General features: G+C 40.9%; 1 protein-coding gene across 1 annotated transcript in view; it reads left to right on the forward strand.

Moving 5' to 3' along the window:
• The window catches only part of cntn4 (contactin 4), a 169,957-nt gene that overhangs the window by 106,986 nt on the left and 42,819 nt on the right, over positions 1-20,152 (forward strand). Inside the window, exons 9-11 of the mRNA XM_037782642.1 lie at positions 3,845-3,984; positions 9,517-9,646; positions 11,322-11,472. Coding sequence (XP_037638570.1) covers positions 3,845-3,984; positions 9,517-9,646; positions 11,322-11,472 — 421 coding nt within the window. The remainder of the gene's footprint in view (positions 1-3,844; positions 3,985-9,516; positions 9,647-11,321; positions 11,473-20,152) is intronic.

Here is a 20,152-nt window from a genome sequence, read left to right on the forward strand (position 1 = left end):
TGCTGTCCGCAGCCAGGTGATAAAAATCGGTAATCTTATTTTGAACTCCCTTTGAATTAAAAGCCTTTGAGACATTCGTCAGCAGTGTAAGCCAATGGGGGAATCGATTAGGGGATCTCTTGTGCATCCAAGCAAGCTACAGTGAGCTGGACTTTGTGTTGGACAGGAAGAAATGAAGGTGTTACTTTACGGTGGCTCTATGGTCACTTTAAAACATTCTCACACTTATAATGTGCCCTTAATTTCCCACTAATGCAGTAGGTCTCATGTGTTTTCAGTTTCTTTTGATTGACTAGATATGAAGGAGCTTTATTTCAAATTTAGTTTTTAAACTGTTTACATTTTTGGTCACATCATCTTGTCTTGACCAGACCACCGGGGTCTGAAAAGTGAAGCCAATGTGGAAGTGCCTTAAACTTGCATTCTTTCTAACAGCCAGCAGGGGGCGACTCCTTTGGTTGCAAAAAGAAGTCTGATTGTATAGAAGTCTATGAGAAAATGAGCCTACTTCTCACTTGATTTATTACCTCAGTAAACATTGTAAACATGAGTTTATGGTCTCAATCGCTAGTTTCAAGTCTTCTTCAATACAGCATGATGTTCATTTAGTAAATTATGGTCCCATTTAGAGTCAAATAGACCATAAAGCAGGGGATGCTTTAGGGCGTGGCTCGATGTGATTGACAGGTTGCTACCACGGCGTTGTCCGGTCTGGGAGCTGTCTGCTCCTCTTACAACTTTAACCCTTTCAAAGTGTGTTTTCAGTCCATGAAATTAAATTGTAACATGTTGGTCACCTAAAAATGTCTTATTCAGCGTTCGGTTGTACTTAGCTCCACCATCTCGTGTCACTTCTTGTTGCAAAAAAACAAGATGGCGACAGCCAAAGATCGAACTCGAGCCATCAAAACAGCAGTCCACAAACCAATGGATGATGTCACGGTGACTACAACAACTTCTTAAACACAGTCTATGGCAGTGGTTCCCAACCTATTTTCCTTAAGCCCCCCTACTTGTTTCTAAGAAAAGCTGAGCCCCCACCCCCACCATTTTCTGACGTCATCACCCTAAAAGAAATTACAAATCTTTGGACAAAATCTTCAATTTGAGTAAAGTGATTCAGTGTATTAAATTAGTTATTCTTTTTTTAATAAATCAACTTTCTTTAATGAATATAACTCGTCAGTGCCTCCCTGTATATGTACGGCGGGCGGGAGAGTAAACAGTTTTTGACCGCAGTGAAAATGTTGTTTTTGAAAGGCTACACGCCAACAAATATGGATTGAAGCAGAATATTTAATTAGATAAAAACATGTTATGATTTTCGGAAATAAAAAAATCTTTATGTTTTTCAATAAATGTTGACTTTTGGACTTTGCCATGCTCTGGAGTAAGATTAGAAATGTTTGGATTGCACATCCTTCGCAGCCACCACTGGAATCTAATTCTACTAATACTATTAGTGTAGCCTGATCTTTATCTGCAATTGTACAAGTAGCACTAAGTAGCAAAAAAGATTTTTGTAGAAATTATCCAGTAAATGTATTATTATGATATTAGTTATACATGTGCAAATCTAATTTTGACTCAGAGCTGAAAAATACTGGCACACCCCATGTGATTTTTGGCGCCCCAAGGTTGGGAACCACTGGTGTATGGTCTTGACTGAAACTGAAACAGGAATTCATTAACTGCATTGAGGCTTTAGGTTCACATTCAGTGCATGAGGGGAAATTAGATTCATCGTATCTTCATGGGAAAGAAGTTTTCTTTGGTTTGGGTGCATTTGGCCACCGTATTTCTTCATAATTCTGTATTTGAAGCAGTTTCTAACTACTACTCAAGCCAAAGAAGAAGAGTTTTGTTAAATGTCCACCTCTGAATGAAAAGCTCAGAAAAGAAATGTCCGTTTACTCCCTTGTTGATGTTGATATTACTCAGAGGGGGAAGTAAATGCAGAGCTGTGACAGGTTAGTTTCCCCCCGTTGTATTCACATCTGTGTGACTTACTGCTGCATTATCTCAGTGATTTCACTGATAAGGCAAATTCCCATCTTTCCTCTGCTTTAGCCACTTGACGTTTGCTCTGATTGTATGCGCGCTTTGGCCCGGTGCAGGCAGAGATGGGCTGCCTGCTTTCATTTGGTAAGCGTTGACTGAGAGTCGATACGTTCGCAGCGGGTGAGGGATAGAGTGAGGGACCCTGTCAGCGAGGACGAGAAAAAAAAATCCCAGGATGACAACAATGCAGCCCTGCAAAGGAGCAGTGGGTGGGGCAGCTCAGCCAGGCTCTGACAGAGGATTACGGTAGCATGAATGGATGTGATGCTAAATGATGATGGTGATGGTGGAGTCTTATAGAGTAACTTTCTACCATCTCTCCCTGTGGGCTCGTTTCAAAATACACATACCTGAAAGAAATTGTTTGCATCCAAATCTGCTATTACTGGTGTGCAAAACCAGCAAAAATAAGAAAAACACTGGTGAATCCCAGAAATCAATGGGTACTAACAAAATAAGAACAAATTGTGGATGCAAACAAAAATAAAAGAGGAGATTATATCACTTCCTGCATGAGGCCCAATGTCTCTTTTTTGCAGCAGGATAAACAACAGAAGCTTCAGCTTTCGGTCAAAGGGAATTGTGACCCTTTTTTATTGTTTGCACAGATGGCAACAGCACAGCCTCCGTACAAGTTAAATGTTAATGACCCCAGCCAAGGGATCTTAGAGGCCCTAAAGTACGCACATGATCCACAAATACATGTCGAATCTGTGCGGGACTCCGACATAAATACACAAGACAGCACAAATACCCCCCTCTGGTCTCTGCGTCCACCTCTTTTTATCTGCCTTCACTCTATGTCTTTGAACACCCACACACACATACACACCGTCTCACACATGCTGAAGTTGTAATGCACAGAGATATAGTGTGAGGATACATTTGCAGTGATTGAAATTTCTCGCGGTGTTATCCCGCTTTACTCTGAGGCAAAATACTGTATAGCAGAAGCCAATTAGTGCAGGCATTTGTACTGTTACTGAAAAGCCTCCACAAAGGTCAGTCCTTGAGAGTGGCATTAGGTGGAGATCTGCGGAATGGAAAAGTGCGGTCAGCCATTACTCTTGTCCTGCCACTGGCCTTGTGTGATATAGGATGATGGTAGCTTGACCTACACATCATCCAGAATGTGCAGAGCATTACACACAGAGAGAGAGCTTTACTGATCTAGTTTTATGTACCACTTCTTTTTGGTCTTAATCATTAACTAGCCTTGAGTTACTCGCATGACACAGCAAGAATCAATTCTCTTCCTGTATAATTATACCATCATTTACTCAGATCGTATTGAATGGAACGTTTCTATGGCAGCAGTGGCCGCCCTCATGTATATGGGGCTGGTTTTCATCATTTCTGTTCTTGTAGAAGCACACCTTAAAGAAAACTTAAAAAGGAGAACTTTGGTGATAACACACCTTAAAGGTGACTAAGGGCGTTTTCACATTAGGTACGATTGATCCTTACCGTGCCCGAGTACGATTGCCCCCCCTCTCTGGTCAGCTTTCACATTAGTAAATTTGTTCCGTACCCGTGTACACTTGCATCATCATCCAAGTGTATTTGTTTATGTTGAGATCAGCTGTTCTAGCAGCTGAGCATCGTAAAAAACTTCATTCAAACTTGACAGAAACAAAATAAAACTCACCAGTACTGTCGTCGTTAGTCTTTCCAACAATCACCAACTCTGGTTTGGCCAAAATAAACTTTTATTTTACCGAGTTTGATGTGAAAATCGGCCGACACTTCACGTTGTCTCTCCCATTTTCTGTGTTTCCTCCAGCCCCTCCTCATCTCATTGAGAAACCTCAAGACGTCCAGAAGCTCATTGATGACTCGGTGGTGTGGGAGTGTAAAGCCACGGGGAAGCCAAAGCCGTCTTACAGGTGGATGAAAAATGGAGAGAACCTGGAACCTGCAGAGGTGAGATCTACCACGTGCTATAGCGCATCTTTAGAAATGAAGATAGCACTCGAAGTTCTGCTTCCAAGGTCAGAGCTTCGGCACAGATGCTTTCTCTCACTATACTCTGCTGAGTGAAGAATGTGAGCAAACCATGTACTGTAATTTCAACGCTTTATTGTGCTGTTTATTCAAGCTTTACTGACTAATTACCATGCATTATTGTCTTCTTCATTATAACACGGGCCTCCTGTGCGGCCATACATTATGTTATTCACTTAGTTTCAAAGGAATTGGACTGTCTGCTGTGCTTTGCTGTGCTGAGAGACTAAACAGGCCAAGTATTTCATGCTAGTCTGGAAAGCACAGTGATGTAAGAGCTGCTCTAATCTTCTGTTAAATCTCTCTTTGCCAAGTGCAGTTATTAATCGTGTGCCACCAAAATATGAAAAAGTAAGATTCTCTGTATACATACTGTATATCCTACTTTCATTCAAGCTCCCTGCCCACCGCTGAATTCACATTATGGGTACAATGATGAGCGATGAGCCTACTGTGGCTCCAACCAGCCTCCTTGTACATGTAACTTTAACTCAACTCTGTTGTTGGCATTTGTAAAAAAAAAAAAAATATGATTCAATATTCCATCATCATATTGGATTATTATATCGGATCATTTAGCCAGGTTGTTTGCGATGAGATTGATTGGACGCTGAGGCACAGCTTGCACCTGATGAATAAACAGGCATTATGTTAATTTGCTTCATTATGCAAAAAGGGGTGACAAACACAAGCAGAGGATATCGATCAGTATATGAATGTTATACATGTCTTTGGAGTGAACCCAGTCTGTCGTTATATTACTAGAGGCAACACTCTGCACAGCCTCAAAGACTCTTTCTCTTAAAAAAAAAAACACATTTGGCTTGCTATCAGGGAAGAATAATCAACAATCTGTTTAGCCAATGGATAACGTTTTTATCAAAACCTTTTATAAGGTAACAGCCCATCTGTTCTCACACATTTTCTCTTATTAGGTAGTTTCTTAAAATATAGTAAATATTAGGGAGGCGATTTCTAATGCATACTGTATCATAATTTGTTTTTGTTAATGTGACCTTACTCGTACTTCTTTCTCATCTCATTCTGAACTGAATAAATCCAAACGGAAACACAAAAGAAATATCCTCAAAATAGGAGAAACTACGATCGCCACACTCACAGTGGATGTGTGATTAAAGGTTACAATGACTGTGTTGATTATTGTGCAGCAGATGAACATAAATACAATATATGGATGTCTTCAGAATGCATGGGTGAATTAATTAATCAGCAAAGGTGTTACATTGTTTGAAATGCCACCATTAACCACAGTGGCTTAATGAGTGGAAGAGGGAAAGGTCAGTGATGTAAAGGAGCGGTGGGGAGAGGATGCACCATTTGTTGTTATTTATTACACTGAATCAATTGAGACCTTTCTGATTGTATAGTTCACTGGAACTTATTTCTGCTGACAGTTTTATAACTTTGAGCAACAGAAATTGAAAAAAAATTTATAAAGTTAGGGGTAGAGTTGTACCGATACAAGTATCGGAAATGCCTCCGATACAACCTTAAATACTGGATTGGGTATCGGCGAGTACGCAAGTCTATGCTATCAGCTCATTTACACTACGCAGGAACAACAGCAACACGTGTCACTCACTACCTGATCTGTACATCTATACTGCACATGTGCAAATCTCAACAGAGATGAGAAACTCCCTCATCAGCTACTTCCATCATCAGCTCCGGAAAGAGTTGCATTATTTATTCCTAGATTTATTTATTTAAGTTCTTTTTCAGTTATGAATGCCTGTCAAACTAGATAGTAAAAGGAAGTGCTATCGCATTCATCCTCTGTATGTATTTGGTCATGATTTATTTATTTATTCATTGACTCAATTAAACCATGCATGTACTTTGTCCTGCAAGATACAAAATCATGGACAAAGACAAAGAGCATGCCGTAACATAATCATCATATGTAAATCCAAAAGCAAAATGTTTATGTGAGGGGGGAAAAATAAAGAAATAAAAAAAAAAAGAAAAGAGGAAAAGAAAAAACAAAACAAAAAAGAAATAAAAGAAAAGAAAAGCAGGAAAAAAAGACATAATAATAATAATAATAATAATAATAATAATAATAATAATAATAATAAATAAGTGAGTGGAAAATGAATTGAAATTCATTAAAATAATAATAATTATGATCATAAAGGATTCATGTTTTACAAAGGGTGTAACCTGAGCCAGGCCATACAAGGATGATAGCAGTCATATAGCACATCCATACAGGGTTAGTAGTGTACAGCTGTTTATAAATAATAATGTATATTTTTGTTTTTAACAAACTGGTATCAGATCGGTACTCGGTATTGGCCGATACTCAATCTACTACTAGTATCGGGAAGGAAAAAATGGTATCGGAGCATCTCTAGTAATGGGCCATATCTGTTGTTGAGAAAATTGACCATACAGTAGAGTAGATTTCTAGGGACTCATGAAATATATAGCTGAGTATATGTGATATATATATAGCTGAGTCTATGTGCATTCAATTATTCAATGTCAGTCATTTGAAATATTGAAGAACCTCAACTATTTCTAGTGTTTCCCTCTAATAATAGTAGCTCTCAGACTGGTTCTACAACCATCGGGCTCTTCGTTGGACAGCCGGCTGACATGCTGCTGTGTTCTACCAGTATGACTATTTCAGATGCAGCCCTCATACATTATGAGGCTCCTGTTATTTTTGATGCTTTTTTATTACCGCTCTGTGTCAAAATAGCAGCGGTTTTCTTGGAATGCTTCTTTTCTCGTGGCTGTTTTTCATCTCTAGGACCTCTCTCTCTCTCTGCTGCTTTATTGACAATGGCTGCAGGATTAAGTGGATGTGCAATTAAAGGGAAACTCCAGCGTGAAACAGGATTTAGTCCATTTAAATTAGTGTGGGACCATCATACAGATGACTGAGGTTATTCCTGTTAGGACTGTGATGTTAAAGCCTTTGGATTTCAGGAATGGATGATTAGTGGTGGAAAGTAACTAAGTATATTTACTAAAGTACTGCCACTTTTGAGGTACTTGTACTTTCAGAATCAGAAATACTTTATTGATCCCCGGAGGGAAATTGGTGTTTACTTATTACTTATTTACTTTACTTGAGTATTTCCATTTTCTACTACTTCATACTTCTACCAGGGTTCGATATTATACTTTTTACTCCACTACATTTATTTCACAACTTTAGTTACTAGTTACTTAGCAGATTCAGATTAATAATTCAAAATATAATAAATAAATAAATAAATTATGATGTATTATTATGGAGAAATATAAGACCTTTTTTTTTATCCCTTAGTGAAATTCAAAATAAACCCCACCTTTCAGAGCTGCACAGAGTCACAATCCGGTTTATTGCCAAATACGTTTTTGCTTACAAGGAATTTGCTTTGGTTTATTGGTGCATGCATAGAAAAGAAACATACATATAGAATAGAAAAAAAATACAATCAAATATTTAAAAAATACTATTTAAAAATGAAGAAATATATACAATAAAACTGTTTGAAAAGAAAGAGCTAGTCAGGAATGTGCAAGAATATATTCTAGGTCATATGCAGAGGTTCACAGGATTAAGAATAAAAAGAATATGCAATGTACAGAGATAATAGTACAGAAAGATATGTGTTAATGTAATTCAATAATATAATATACATTATTCTGAAATGGCCATTCTGCATAATGAGTACTACTACTACAGAGTATTTCTACACCATGGTACTGCTGCTTTAACTTAATAAGTAAAAGATCTGAGTTCTTCTTCCACCACTGTGGCTGATGTAACTCTAATGCAGTCCACTACATCCTTGTTTCCCCGCTTTCCCTGTTAATTCAAGCTCAAGTGGAGCAAACAGGCTGATCTTAGAGCTTTTGTTCTTGCTATTGCAAAACCACCGTTGAGCTTAGTGCATGTCTACTTACTGCTCTTTGTTACTCGGGCATGTACAGTAGATTCATCAAGTATCTGTGAATAGAATTCGCAGATGTCATTCACACATTGAGCACTAATAATCTCCTTGTAGTGAACTTTTATTTTTATTTTTTATGAGATCAAAATCAATTTCCCATAATTTGTTGCTTTTTTTGTTTTTATTTTTTTGCATTTGAATAAAAGACAAATAAATGTTTCACATTTTCCTTACATCCACAGGAATGGATTGATATTGTTATGATGATAAAATGTAGCTTGTTTAAATTTTACAGCTGTAAAAATTAGCATCATTCTCACAAAGGCTTCCAGTAATTAGTAATTCTGAGGAACAGAACTGTAGACAGCAATCAAAGCCAAGAAGCTCACTTTTCTAAACCATAAGTCATTCCTTCATCCTTCCATTCTTTCACGTTTTTGCAGCTTTATATCAAATGAATCAACCCAGTGTTGTTGGCAAATGACATTGCCAATCATTTTCCTTCAGCATAAGGCGTGCAGATGGTCCCCCCAGGTCCCCTGCATGAAAAACTGCTGATTTGAGAGGAACGTCATGCTTAATTAATAGCAGCCGTAAACGGGAGTGCTTTCCAAGCGCAGACTGATATACGCCACCATTTGCCTCCCTTGCCAGCAGGGATGTTCGCCCCTGCACATCCAGAGCCGCAGAGCGTTATGGAAATTCAGGCACAACCTGCTCAAACACAGGATTAGTTTGTGATCTTTCGGCGAGGACAGTCTCTCTTTTCATGTGACAGTACCTTAATCCCCCGCGAGTGGAGTTCAGGCCGCTCAGACACCCCCATGGAAATGGGCTGTAATGACATTATGGGTGAGCCCGAGGAAAACACGGGAGATGAAGGGCACGAGGAGGCAGAACCTGACACAGCTGCACAGACATGCATGAAAACTGCTCGAGGATTTAACGCCGTAGTGAAGGAGTTGAGTGAGAAGTTCTGAGAGATAAACTTATATTGAGGATTAAATGTCCAACAGATGCACCGAGTTCATCAGGCCCAGCCGTCCTTAAATAGATCTTAATTTGATGGCTCAGTGACGAGCAAGATTTCTGCTGCAGGCGTGCAAAAACGATAAAGTCCAAACAGATGAAGAGGAGGTACACAGCTTGACCGTGTACACAGCACTTAGTATGTACGGGGCATACCTATCAGAAAAGCAATTTTCACAATGCATTATACCTCAGATGTTACGATATTCTTTCCCCTCTTATCCCCTCCTCCTGCTGAAGGGGAAACAGGCCCCGTGGTGCTGCCGGAGATATAAATAGGGCACGGTTTTATTTCCCTCTCATAAACATGCAGATTGATTAGGGTCATTTTCTGCTAGCCTGCCTCCATCCACCCAAGCCTTTCCCTCCATTAGTGATGAAAACCTAGATTTATTGCCACGTCTGTCACTTGCAGACCATAATTCACTGCCCCACTGGCCGGCTGTTTTTATGTAAATGAGCGCTGCTTGGGAAAAAGGCATATTAAAGGCATGTGTCTCTGTGTCCATAGGAGCGCATACAGGTCGCCAACGGAGCGCTGTCAATCAGTCGTCTGACCCTGTCCGACACGGGAATGTACCAGTGCGTGGCTGGGAATAAGTACGGCGAGGTCTACTCCAACGCGGAGCTTCGGGTTATAGGTAAGGCATTGGCTTGGGGTGTGTGTTTGTTTGTGTGTCACGTTGGCATGGAGACGTGTGCGCAAGCATACATTTTGTCCATATTTGTTCTCAAGTTTGCTCCATCATCTTCTTCTGCTCAATGCCGCCGGATGACCTACGACCTCTCTCTCTTATTGGCCACTAATTGAAAAGCATTAATTATAAGCCGAATGCGTCCGGCTGACAGTGATGTATGCCAGAGCTGCTCTGTTCACCAGACTCGCCCATCTGCCCTGTCAAGCCTGTCACTCTCCACTCTGGGCCAGCAGCAGCCTCTCATTCACTATTCATCCTCCGGCGTGTCTCATCCTGATCATGTTGCTGATAGGAATCAGGCTCAACACCGCCGAGTGTGCTGGTCGAACTCAAGGTGGAGATTCAAAAAAACGGATGTCGGGGGGCCGTATCGGACAAAGGGCACATATTTATTAAAGTGGAAAGTTATTATGTGGGAATGATTACTTATGGCGCATTCACACCACGGCGCGATTACATACAAAGTTAATGCAAAGAGGCGAATAGACGCAAATTCAAGCCGGGTGACACGAATGGCGTGAATGACCCAATGCAAAATTTGCACCAATCAGGTATTTAGAAATTTGCGTGACGCTGTGTTGAGAAAGCCTATCAGTGTTGAGATTCTCCTGCTGTCGTCACTGACGTTGTTGAATCAGAGATAGAGGACGAACGTAATGTGGCTGTTTGCACACACCAAGAGTTCTGATAGTACCTCATATGAGTACAGAGACCGGACGAAACTCTGTTTATAAATGTATGAGTATAAACCACAGACTGTCTATGTTATGAACAGCAACGTCGCTATTTATGCCGACATGACTTTATCTTGAGTGTTAATGGAGCAGCTGCTTTGTAAGCATAGCCTGGAACTGATCAATCAGAACTCCATTCAGAAAACAAGCAACTTAACAGTTGTTTGCTTGTCGTCTTGCGGACAGACCTGACAAAGCATTAATTCAGACTTTTTACAAATCGGCATCATTATGTTGTTATCTCGGCATCCTTTTGATCCGTTTAATGCAATTAAATCACAGCAAAATCTGTTTATTTTGGGTTCATATGGCAGTAGTGATGTGCGGCTTGCTAGATACAGTCAGTGCAATGGCGCTGTATGTTAATACAGCTCGCCACCAGGTGATGTTATGAACCCAGCCACGATGGTGTTTGGTTTTCTGACATATCTAGGACTTCCACCACCTGTACAAAACAGCAACAGTAGTTATTTCTTCCATTGTTGATGGTGGAAATTGCAGAAAGAAAAGTATCTATGGAGACAAGTTCCTTCTCCTCTCTGGCACGTCTAGTGCAAATGAACACAATCGATACCGGCGGTCCAACTTGTGCGCTGAAACACATTTCTGTCTCTGCTGAGAATAATAACAAAGTTACATCAATCTCTTCAACTCCACAACATCAACTGTGAGCATTGCTATTTAGCTTTCTGATTACTAATTATTCAGATTGTGATGAACGTAATCTAGTGTCTTTGAATTACCCGCAGCAACAATGCAATGTATTTATGAACTTATTTTAGACGTGAATTTTTTATATCTGATACATAATCAGAGATAATTTTTAGGAAAAGAGACGTGAGACTTTTACAAACACTGGCTTTAATATGCTGCTCTTGTCTCAGCCGTTGCCCCAGATTTCTCTCACAACCAACTGAGGAGCCAGACGCTGGTGAAGGTTGGAGGAGATGTGCTCATCGAGTGCAAGCCCAAGATGTCTCCGTGGGGCGTGATCTCTTGGCGGAAGGGCAGCGAGCCGCTCCGAGAAAGTAACAGGTAACACAAACATTTACACATTTTGTTGTGCTTTTACCCCCACTGTGAGGCCTTGACTTCTCCTCGCATGTCTTCTCATTACTGCTAGCCAGGTTCAGATCCCTGGTGGCCGTGTTCATGTGTATTAATACAAACACATCTTGTGCCAAACAACACTCGCTCCTACATTTGAATATGTAACATTCAGTTGAAGTCCTCTCCGATGAAGTGATGTTGCCCCCAGCTGGTTGCAATATTGGACGAGAGTCACATATGATACGAAAAAAGTCAACAATTACTGCATCACATTTTCCCTGTCACCTTCATCCGAAGCCTCCCTTCACTAATCTTTATAACATACATTGTGATGGGACGGTACACTTCCCTGAAAATGATTATCTAGAATATTAGATTGCAAAATCATTCATTGCATTAAAGACCTGAGGCAAACTAAAAGTTAGAAGAGCACTGTGTGAAAAAATACAGCTCTCCTTCATTGGGCCAGTCCGGCAACACAGCAAGGATGCCAATAAAAAAAAACGTAGAGCAAATGCTGAACCTGGCTCAACTTTAGCTGTAATGTAATGCAGCAGCATCCGGTAAGGTGCTGCATTGGCTAATCAAATACTGTAAGTGCAAGCGCACATTCCTGGCAGAATACTATGTAATGTGAACACTACATTCCTGCTGTTAATCTCACAATCGTTGATACAAAAGCTAAACGGCATTATTACACAGCTTTGTTGAATATTCGATTCTGATTGGTCAATTACGGCATTTTACGGTGTGTTATTGCTTCATGGCAGACCGCTGCAATGCATAACAGATCGTTGCTATGCATAACAGACCGTTGCTATGGACGCGGTTCTGATGTTGGACTCTGGCGGACCATTTTTGTCTCAATTAATTGATTTTTTCAGTAAGTAATAAGCAGGATAATGTACAGCGAGCCAGTCATTGTTACGAAATAAACCCCTTCAGGGCGATGCGAGAGCGTCAGGGTTTATTCTCAACAATGACCGGCTCGCTGTACATTAACCCTTACTTATGAAATCCTGTCTCATAGTATTATAAACTGTGAGGTGAACTATGCAGTGTTTTATTGTCTGTTAAGCCCATCAAACTTGTGGATCTAGTACTCAAAACAGGCCTTCCTGGTTCATATTTTATTGTCGATATCCGAAACAACGCGTACCCACTAAAGCAGTCTCTTTGTCTTATTGCAGGACTGTTTTCAGTCTGAAAGTTGGCTTAATTTGAGACTCAATTACCAACGCTTGGTCAGTGCCCCTTGGCGTCTGATACCGAAGCACCCTTTTGCATCTGTATGAGACACACCGGGCTTTCAAATAACCACAATGTAAACCCATCCGCGTCAGTATTAGACGGTCAGAGCAACTGACGTAGTTTAAAGTGCAAGAGAGTCCGCTTCAGGAGGTCAGGGAGGATGGAAGGAAGTCAACAGTGACTTATTTTACTTTCATTTTGTTACATAACTTGCGTACTTTAGTAACACTGCATACCTAAGTTACGTAACACTTATTTTACCTAACAAACATACTTATTTTAACCAACACCACAATCTTTTAGTGTACTTTAGATGTCTAAACCTAACCACTAATCCTAAAAACTACGTAAACCTAGGATGGAAGTATATTTTGAAAATACACTCTATGCATGTAACGAGTAGAAACTGTATGTTTCCTGTGAACTCAGAAGTTTATTTTGAAAAGACACTCTATGCATACAAGCGGAAACTGACACGCCGTCCCCAACACGTCCAAAAAACTTACGCTAGATTAGCAATTAGAGCGACATAGTTTGAAGCGTAGGGCCACTGACCAAGCGTTGGTATTTTTACGAGTTGGGAGTGAGAACGTTTCGTACCTGTCTGGTATAGTCGGGTGCCTCGGTGGCGTTGGGATTTACGATGCTGTCCATGTAACAGCAACATCCCGGGTTCGAGTCTGGACTGGAGACTATTTCTATCAAAAATTAAATAGGGTAAAAAATGTCCCATGAAAACTTAAAAAATCCCTAATCCCTTATCCCTTATAGAAATGAATTGATTTCTATACTTCCAAAACATAGCAGAATATTACATTTTTAATGCAATGCATGTGGAGAGCTAAGAATTTTTATTTTAAAGTATTGAATCAAGGTGCACACAAAGCCTCCCGTCACTGTGGCTTATTTTATTGATGAATGTCCATGGAGAGATTTTGATGCCGTCCTCCATGTGGTGAGAACGGCTAAGAGAAAAAGCAGCGTGAAGCCTAAATGAGTCATGCTTCGTGAGGTTTGCCGTGTTTGGTCTCGAGCTCTTTAGTGGTGACCAAAACGGACCGGCTGCTGAGAATTTTCAAAGTGCTAATCAAGTACTTTTCACCTCAGTGGGGATCCAGAAATCAAATTATTCAGCTTCTGACACCAAGTTTCTGTGGAACAGAGGGCGATCTCAGCGCCCTGCCACGTTTGACCCCTGAGACATGACGTGTGCTACATTGTCGTGTGTTTTTGTGTGTGTGCGTCTGTCTGAATGAAGTGTGAAGTCTGGCCCAGTGGCCTCATTGCAGGCAGGGGTCATCCATTTGGGTGTCACCGCTCTAGCATGACTCCGCTCTGACAGCAGGGCAGTGTGCACAGTGTCTTGCCAGGCTTTGCATATATACAAAGCCGTGTTGGTGCTTGTCAAACAAAGTGGCGTGGAATTTGAATAGTGGTCTCGGTGCTGGTGCCCTTCACTCGCCCCGTGCCACTTCCATCACACGTTTCAACCTCTCAGCACCTGGACCGCTTTGATCCTGTTGTTCTGGAATCATAGCTTGGATGGATTTTACATTTGTGTTTGGTGTGACGTCCTGTTGAAGTGATAAATGAAAATGGCAGTGTCTGTCCTAATGTTAAAGAGATGCTTTGTTTTCCTGAGATTCTACTGCATGTACTTGTCCTTCAGTGCTCTCACTCACTCCTAACTTTAACGGGACTCTCTGTGAGAATCAGAAATTGCTTGTTAACAGTGACACCTGTGGCCGTTTAGTCAACGACAGACAGCATCTTGTTGCTCACGCTACGTAGACGCGGTTGAGCATTGGTCAAAACAGTGAGGCGACACACACAAGGCTGAAAGTGATTGACAGGCATCATGTTGATTAACGTTAGCAGCATTAGCAGCTAAAACCACAATATCACTCTATATTTCACATGCTTGGCAGTAATGTTAGCTGACCGAACAAATGAATCGAAGGCCCGGCCGATGTTGATCATAGTGTTAACTTTTCTTGCTTCAGCCTCCCGACCGTGGTCAGAAGACACAGGAGAGACACCGTAGTTTTTGTCTCCTGGGCCGGAGTCGATAACGCTACTCGCTCCGGAGTTAACCACCGTCACTTCACTGAGCTGCAGGGAAACAAGACACAGGAAACCTCTGTTGGTCTTGAAGAGCTGCAGCATTTATTTCTGTACAAACCGCAACTTCCACTGTACATTCCCTTGATATTCTCAACGCTAAACTAACTCTCTTCTGCTCCGCTGTTTGTGGAGTTTGTTTTGGAATCTGAGCTGTGGTGGTGGGGCCTGGTCGTTTGTAGGCGTTGGCAGACTCCATTTCTAACCGAACGTTTGCTGTGGTTGCACACTGTTAGCTCTGAAGCGGAGCTGAAGAGAGTAAAGGCACTCGCGAGCGTGCGTGACGACACATTCGTTGGATTTTCTCGGGAAAACCGGCCCGGGTTCTTCACGTTAAAAGCAGTCTACAGCCACAGAAGGTCTCACATTGGCAATAAAAAAGTATTAAAAAACTTTTTTAAATGTAAAAACTTGCATACAGTCCCTTTTAAATCACATAGTGACCAACTGCTGTGATAAATAATGAAAGATTCAAGATTTGAATCATTAAAGTGTAATTAATTAATTACTCTTGAATAATTAGTTACATTACACACTTAAATTTAATTGAGTTCTTTGGTGCACTATGAGAGAATCATGATAATGAACAATTAGTAGATGGATTTCTTTAACTCTGTCTTTGTTCTTGTAGTGCAAATGCTTTTTACTCGCATTAAATAAATGATATTTCCTCGGACCACCTGTGCCGCATGCTCCAAAATTAAGAAGAAAAGAAGCACAGATTTGAAATTAAAATTCAACAGTCCCAGCTGTATTACATTAAAAGGAAATGTTTCGCCGTGAAGCCGGACTGTATTGCCAGCTAGGAAGTGGAGTATTTATTTGCAGAGCCTGAAAACATGCCAGAGCCTTTTAAATGTGCTGATTACAGCTCCCCCTTACTCTCTTTCCTATTATCTCCCTTTTCTCTCATCTGTGACACACACACACACACACACACACACACGCACACACACACACACACACGCACACACGCACACACACCCCTGTGTTGTATGCCACACGATAAAAACGCCCAGCATCTGTTGTGATAATCATTAGAACAGTTGTCTTTTAAACGGCTCCCTAATAATAGCTGTCCTGCCTGTAGGTCGACTACAGGATTCAGCCTGCTTGTAGTTTTGAAAAGACTTTAGTGAAAGCAGACTACTGATGCAAATGATGAACATCCTGGTTTCACACATCCGCTGTGTGATATTTCTTGCTTGTTAATTGTATTTGTTTGTTCTGTTAAGCCCAGATAAAAAGACTTGTGTTTGCAGACATGTGCAGTCTGTGTACGCGTGCATGTCTGAGCAGGTCTGTTTAGTTATGCACCTGTACAGAAAGGTGTGAAATCGTAAGAGCTAGCTGTGAACCCCTTTTGTTGAAGATTAATTGCCTTAATTGCGTTAGCACTCCGCAGTGGCTTCGGCGGAAAGGGAACTAGTGTCACCAGCTGGGTAATCCATCTTCATAGCAGCAGCCCCCTTTTTTTCTGCTCGGGGCCAGCGGAGGGCGGGGGGGGGATGTCTTATCTACCCCAGACAACCCTGCAGGGACGAGGTTTAGATGACATCAGCTGGAACAAAGCAGCTGAGAGCGCAGAGCAGAGCAGGTCTTGCTGATGAGTGTGTAAGTGGGCCGTGTCAGCCGTGGAGAGCAGCCTTAAAAAACATTTCAATAAGTCACTGGCAGGAAGAAATCAAGTTTGTTAGGCCGCTCGCACCAGACGCACTCAATCAGCTGTCCTCTCATGAGCCGCCGCAGTATGTGCTGACGTTCCGGTGCTGCTCCCTCCTGCATTAAAACACCATCTTTTAAAGACCCTGAGTATTTATCTCTATCGGATTTGGCAGTCATGCAAATATTTGCGCTGCATCTTTCAGTCCTTTGAAGAAGGTGTTTACCCCTGGAGGGAGGCATGAAAGTGCTTTGGGTGTGGCTCGGACAAATCCCACCACTTTTGTTTTGAGGCGCATCATGCACGGCGAATACATGTTGTGTTTTGGTTGGTTGCACATTACTAAAGAAGAGGATATAATTCTTTACTCTAAGAGATATATTCGATTAATACGTAATTGTTTTGCTCTTTAGCATTCATACTCTCCTCCCCCAGGAGTTGAGGGGCAGCGGGAAATTCAGCATGCCCCAGGTATCCATGGCAATTCCATTTAGTACACACAGTCCAAAAGGTCACACATCTACGATAGGCTTGAGATATGGCAATGTGATGCAAATGCTTTATGCAAAAATGTTCTTTTCTTTTATTGTACTGTATTTCCAGGTTATGCATCATACCTCTCCAAAAAAAAAAGGTATTTAGACTGGGGAAAAAAAAATATGAACCCAGCTGGTGGTTAGATTTCCTGGGGAAGCAGAGTTTGGTCCTTTTATGTGTATTATAATTGCTGAGGGGAGATCCAAGAACAAAATGCACCTGGCAAACTGCTGCCCAGTCAAAATGCCAGTCGGGCTCCCGTTGTGGCCGTAAGTGCACAACACAGATGACGTGGTACAATATATCGAAAAAAACAAATGTTTTAGGTATTTATTTATTTCAAATCCCAACTTACTTCAGCTAATTGAAAATAATTGCTAAATAGCATTTTAATGCCATGTATTAAAAGATTATACGTTCAATAATAAATCATTAATGTTCTCTCAGCTCTGCACAGAGCCGACTAATGAGGATACCATTTGTGACATTCAGAAACTCAATTTAAGAGTCCAGGATTCCACAAATCATATTATCTTTTAGGTTTAAAGTAGGGATGTGAATTGGATGCATGCATAGCCTATGAAACATATACAAATAGAGGTCTAGATATATTAAACACATTGAATATAATTGAATATCAGATTAAATGCTGAGGTTGCTCATAAAAATAATCTCTGCTATGCATCTCCAACTACTTTTATAAGAAAGACTCACAGTGTCCCGATATCTGCCTGTCCGTGTTGTTCTTGGTGCTGTTAGATTGCTGCTGGACAGCCCCGTTAATACAGCTGCGTGCCGGAGAGAAAACAGTTTTTGACCGCAGTGAATGTTGTTTTTGAAAGATTAAATGCCAACAAATATGGCTTGAAGCACAATATTTTTTTAGATAAAATATATTGTGAATTTTGGACATGATTACATTCATCTTTTGTCAATAAATTTTGACTTTTGGACTGATGATTGAGACAGTTACAAAGAATGAGCGCCGCGTTGCTTGTGTGTGCTGAGAGAGAGAGAAGGTGGACTGCACGCAATGTTTTTGTAATTTTTATTAATAATAATAATTTGAATGTCAACGTTATGAATGAAGCTTTGAACTGTACAGCCCTGGAAAACATCTGCTGGGATGGTAGGTTATGAGATGCTGCGGATATGCAGATGTGCTGCCGTGCCAACTTTACCGGTTCGGGGAATCTCGCTGTGTTAACTTTCCACCAGTCTGGTGGCTTAGTATCCAAGGATGGGGAATATCCTGTAAACAGTTCTCAACCTCCGTTTCCATGCTGCCAGCTAGAGCCCGGGTGGCCGACGCTGTTGACGGAGCGTATCAGTCTGGCGCCGACGCTGTTGTCGGGCATATCACCTTCAGCTTGTGGGTTCAGCGTGACCACCTCCACCGCCTCTCCCAGCACCCCCTGGTTGCAAATGGGAGTCTTTGAAACATGCTTTGAAACTGCACCATTCTACTGATATCTAGAATGTACAGTGACTACACGTTGTTTATACTTAGATCTTTATTTGATAGGAGATCGATTATATTTCACATGCTCAATCAAATTCTTATAGACAATTAATTTATCGACGATTAATCGTTAACATCCCTAATTTAAATTAAAATAGAAAAGGTTTGCCTAAAATAACTGTGTATCCGTGACACGCTGAGGTGTCTCTGCTGCCCGTCTGTGAAACAGTCTGCTCTGATGATCGCTGTGACTTGAATGGGAGGAGAAACAGTTATGTGATTGCTCTATAGGGCCTGAAATGGGGCTGATGGTACTGTAATGGTTTATTTGGCACCACTATTTATTCTTCAGACATAAGCTGTGGATCTTGAGTGGGCTTTTTATGTCTTTTAGCGGGCGATTTTAAAAAGCTGAGAATACTTTTGTGTTTCAAATATTTTCTATTTCTCCAATGATTTCAAGCCAGAAACTTCTGTTAGTTGCTGTTACACGCCTATTGAAATTGTGAACTGTGTGAAATGGTGCAACAGTGTTAGCTGTGGCAGTCGTTGTGCGACTTGGGAGTGTAACCGTTTGAGTGACATCTTTGAACAAGGTGAGTACAGGAGGCTTGTTGCCAAGGTAACATCTGTTCAAAGTTTTATCAGCTCTTTTTTTACCCCAGATTAGAGGTTTCAAGCAGCTAGAGATGTAAAGTCCCAGGGCTCATAGGAAGAAACATAAAGGAAGGATGCTAGCGGAGAGAGGGGGGAAGCTAGAGGCTCCGTAAAATGTCTCCCAAATATCAGCAATGTTTAAAATTCATATATTGTGGCTTGTCTTTTTTTATTGCAGCAATAGATCTGCAAGTACACACAGAAAACAAAACCTTACATCTCACATATACGGTACAGGCACGTGTGTTCACATGTGCAGACAACCAGTTTGGGCTTTTTGGTTGCTAAAAGAAGTCTGATTGTATAGAAGTCTATGAGAAAATGAGCCTACTTCTCACTTGATTTATTACCTCAGTAAACATTGTAAACATGAGTTTATGGTCTCAATCGCTAGTTTCAAGTCTTCTTCAATACAGCATGATGTTCATTTAGTAAATTATGGTCCCATTTAGAGTCAAATAGACCATAAAGCAGGGGATGCTTTAGGGCGGGGCTACCTTGTGATTGACAGGTCGCTACCACGGCGTTGTCCGGTCTGGGAGTTGTCCGTGTTTTCGTCTTAGAACTTTAACCCTTTTTACAGTGTGTTTTTAGTTCATGAAAGTTAATTGTAACATTTTGGTCACTTAAAAATGTCTTAAGCGTTACTTGAGCGTTACTTGAGCGTTACTTGAGCGTTACTTGAGCGTTACTTGAGCGAACTTGAGGCTTCAAAACAGCAGTCCACAAATCAATGGTTGACGTCACGCTGACTACTTCCACTTCTTATGCAACAGACAAAACAAACTGTACATACATATATACATACATGTCAAGTACTACATATATGCAATTGTAATGCAACAACATATTATCTCTACATCTGTTCAAATTGTTCAAATTAAATACTTCATCCTATAGCAGGAAATAAAGGAACTAAAAATCTAATAATATTCACACTTATTCATACGTGAGCTTTTTGCTTTGCCTTTCAT

Source organism: Sebastes umbrosus, chromosome 1 (genome assembly GCF_015220745.1).
Source record: "Sebastes umbrosus isolate fSebUmb1 chromosome 1, fSebUmb1.pri, whole genome shotgun sequence".
Classification (NCBI taxonomy): domain Eukaryota; kingdom Metazoa; phylum Chordata; class Actinopteri; order Perciformes; family Sebastidae; genus Sebastes; species Sebastes umbrosus.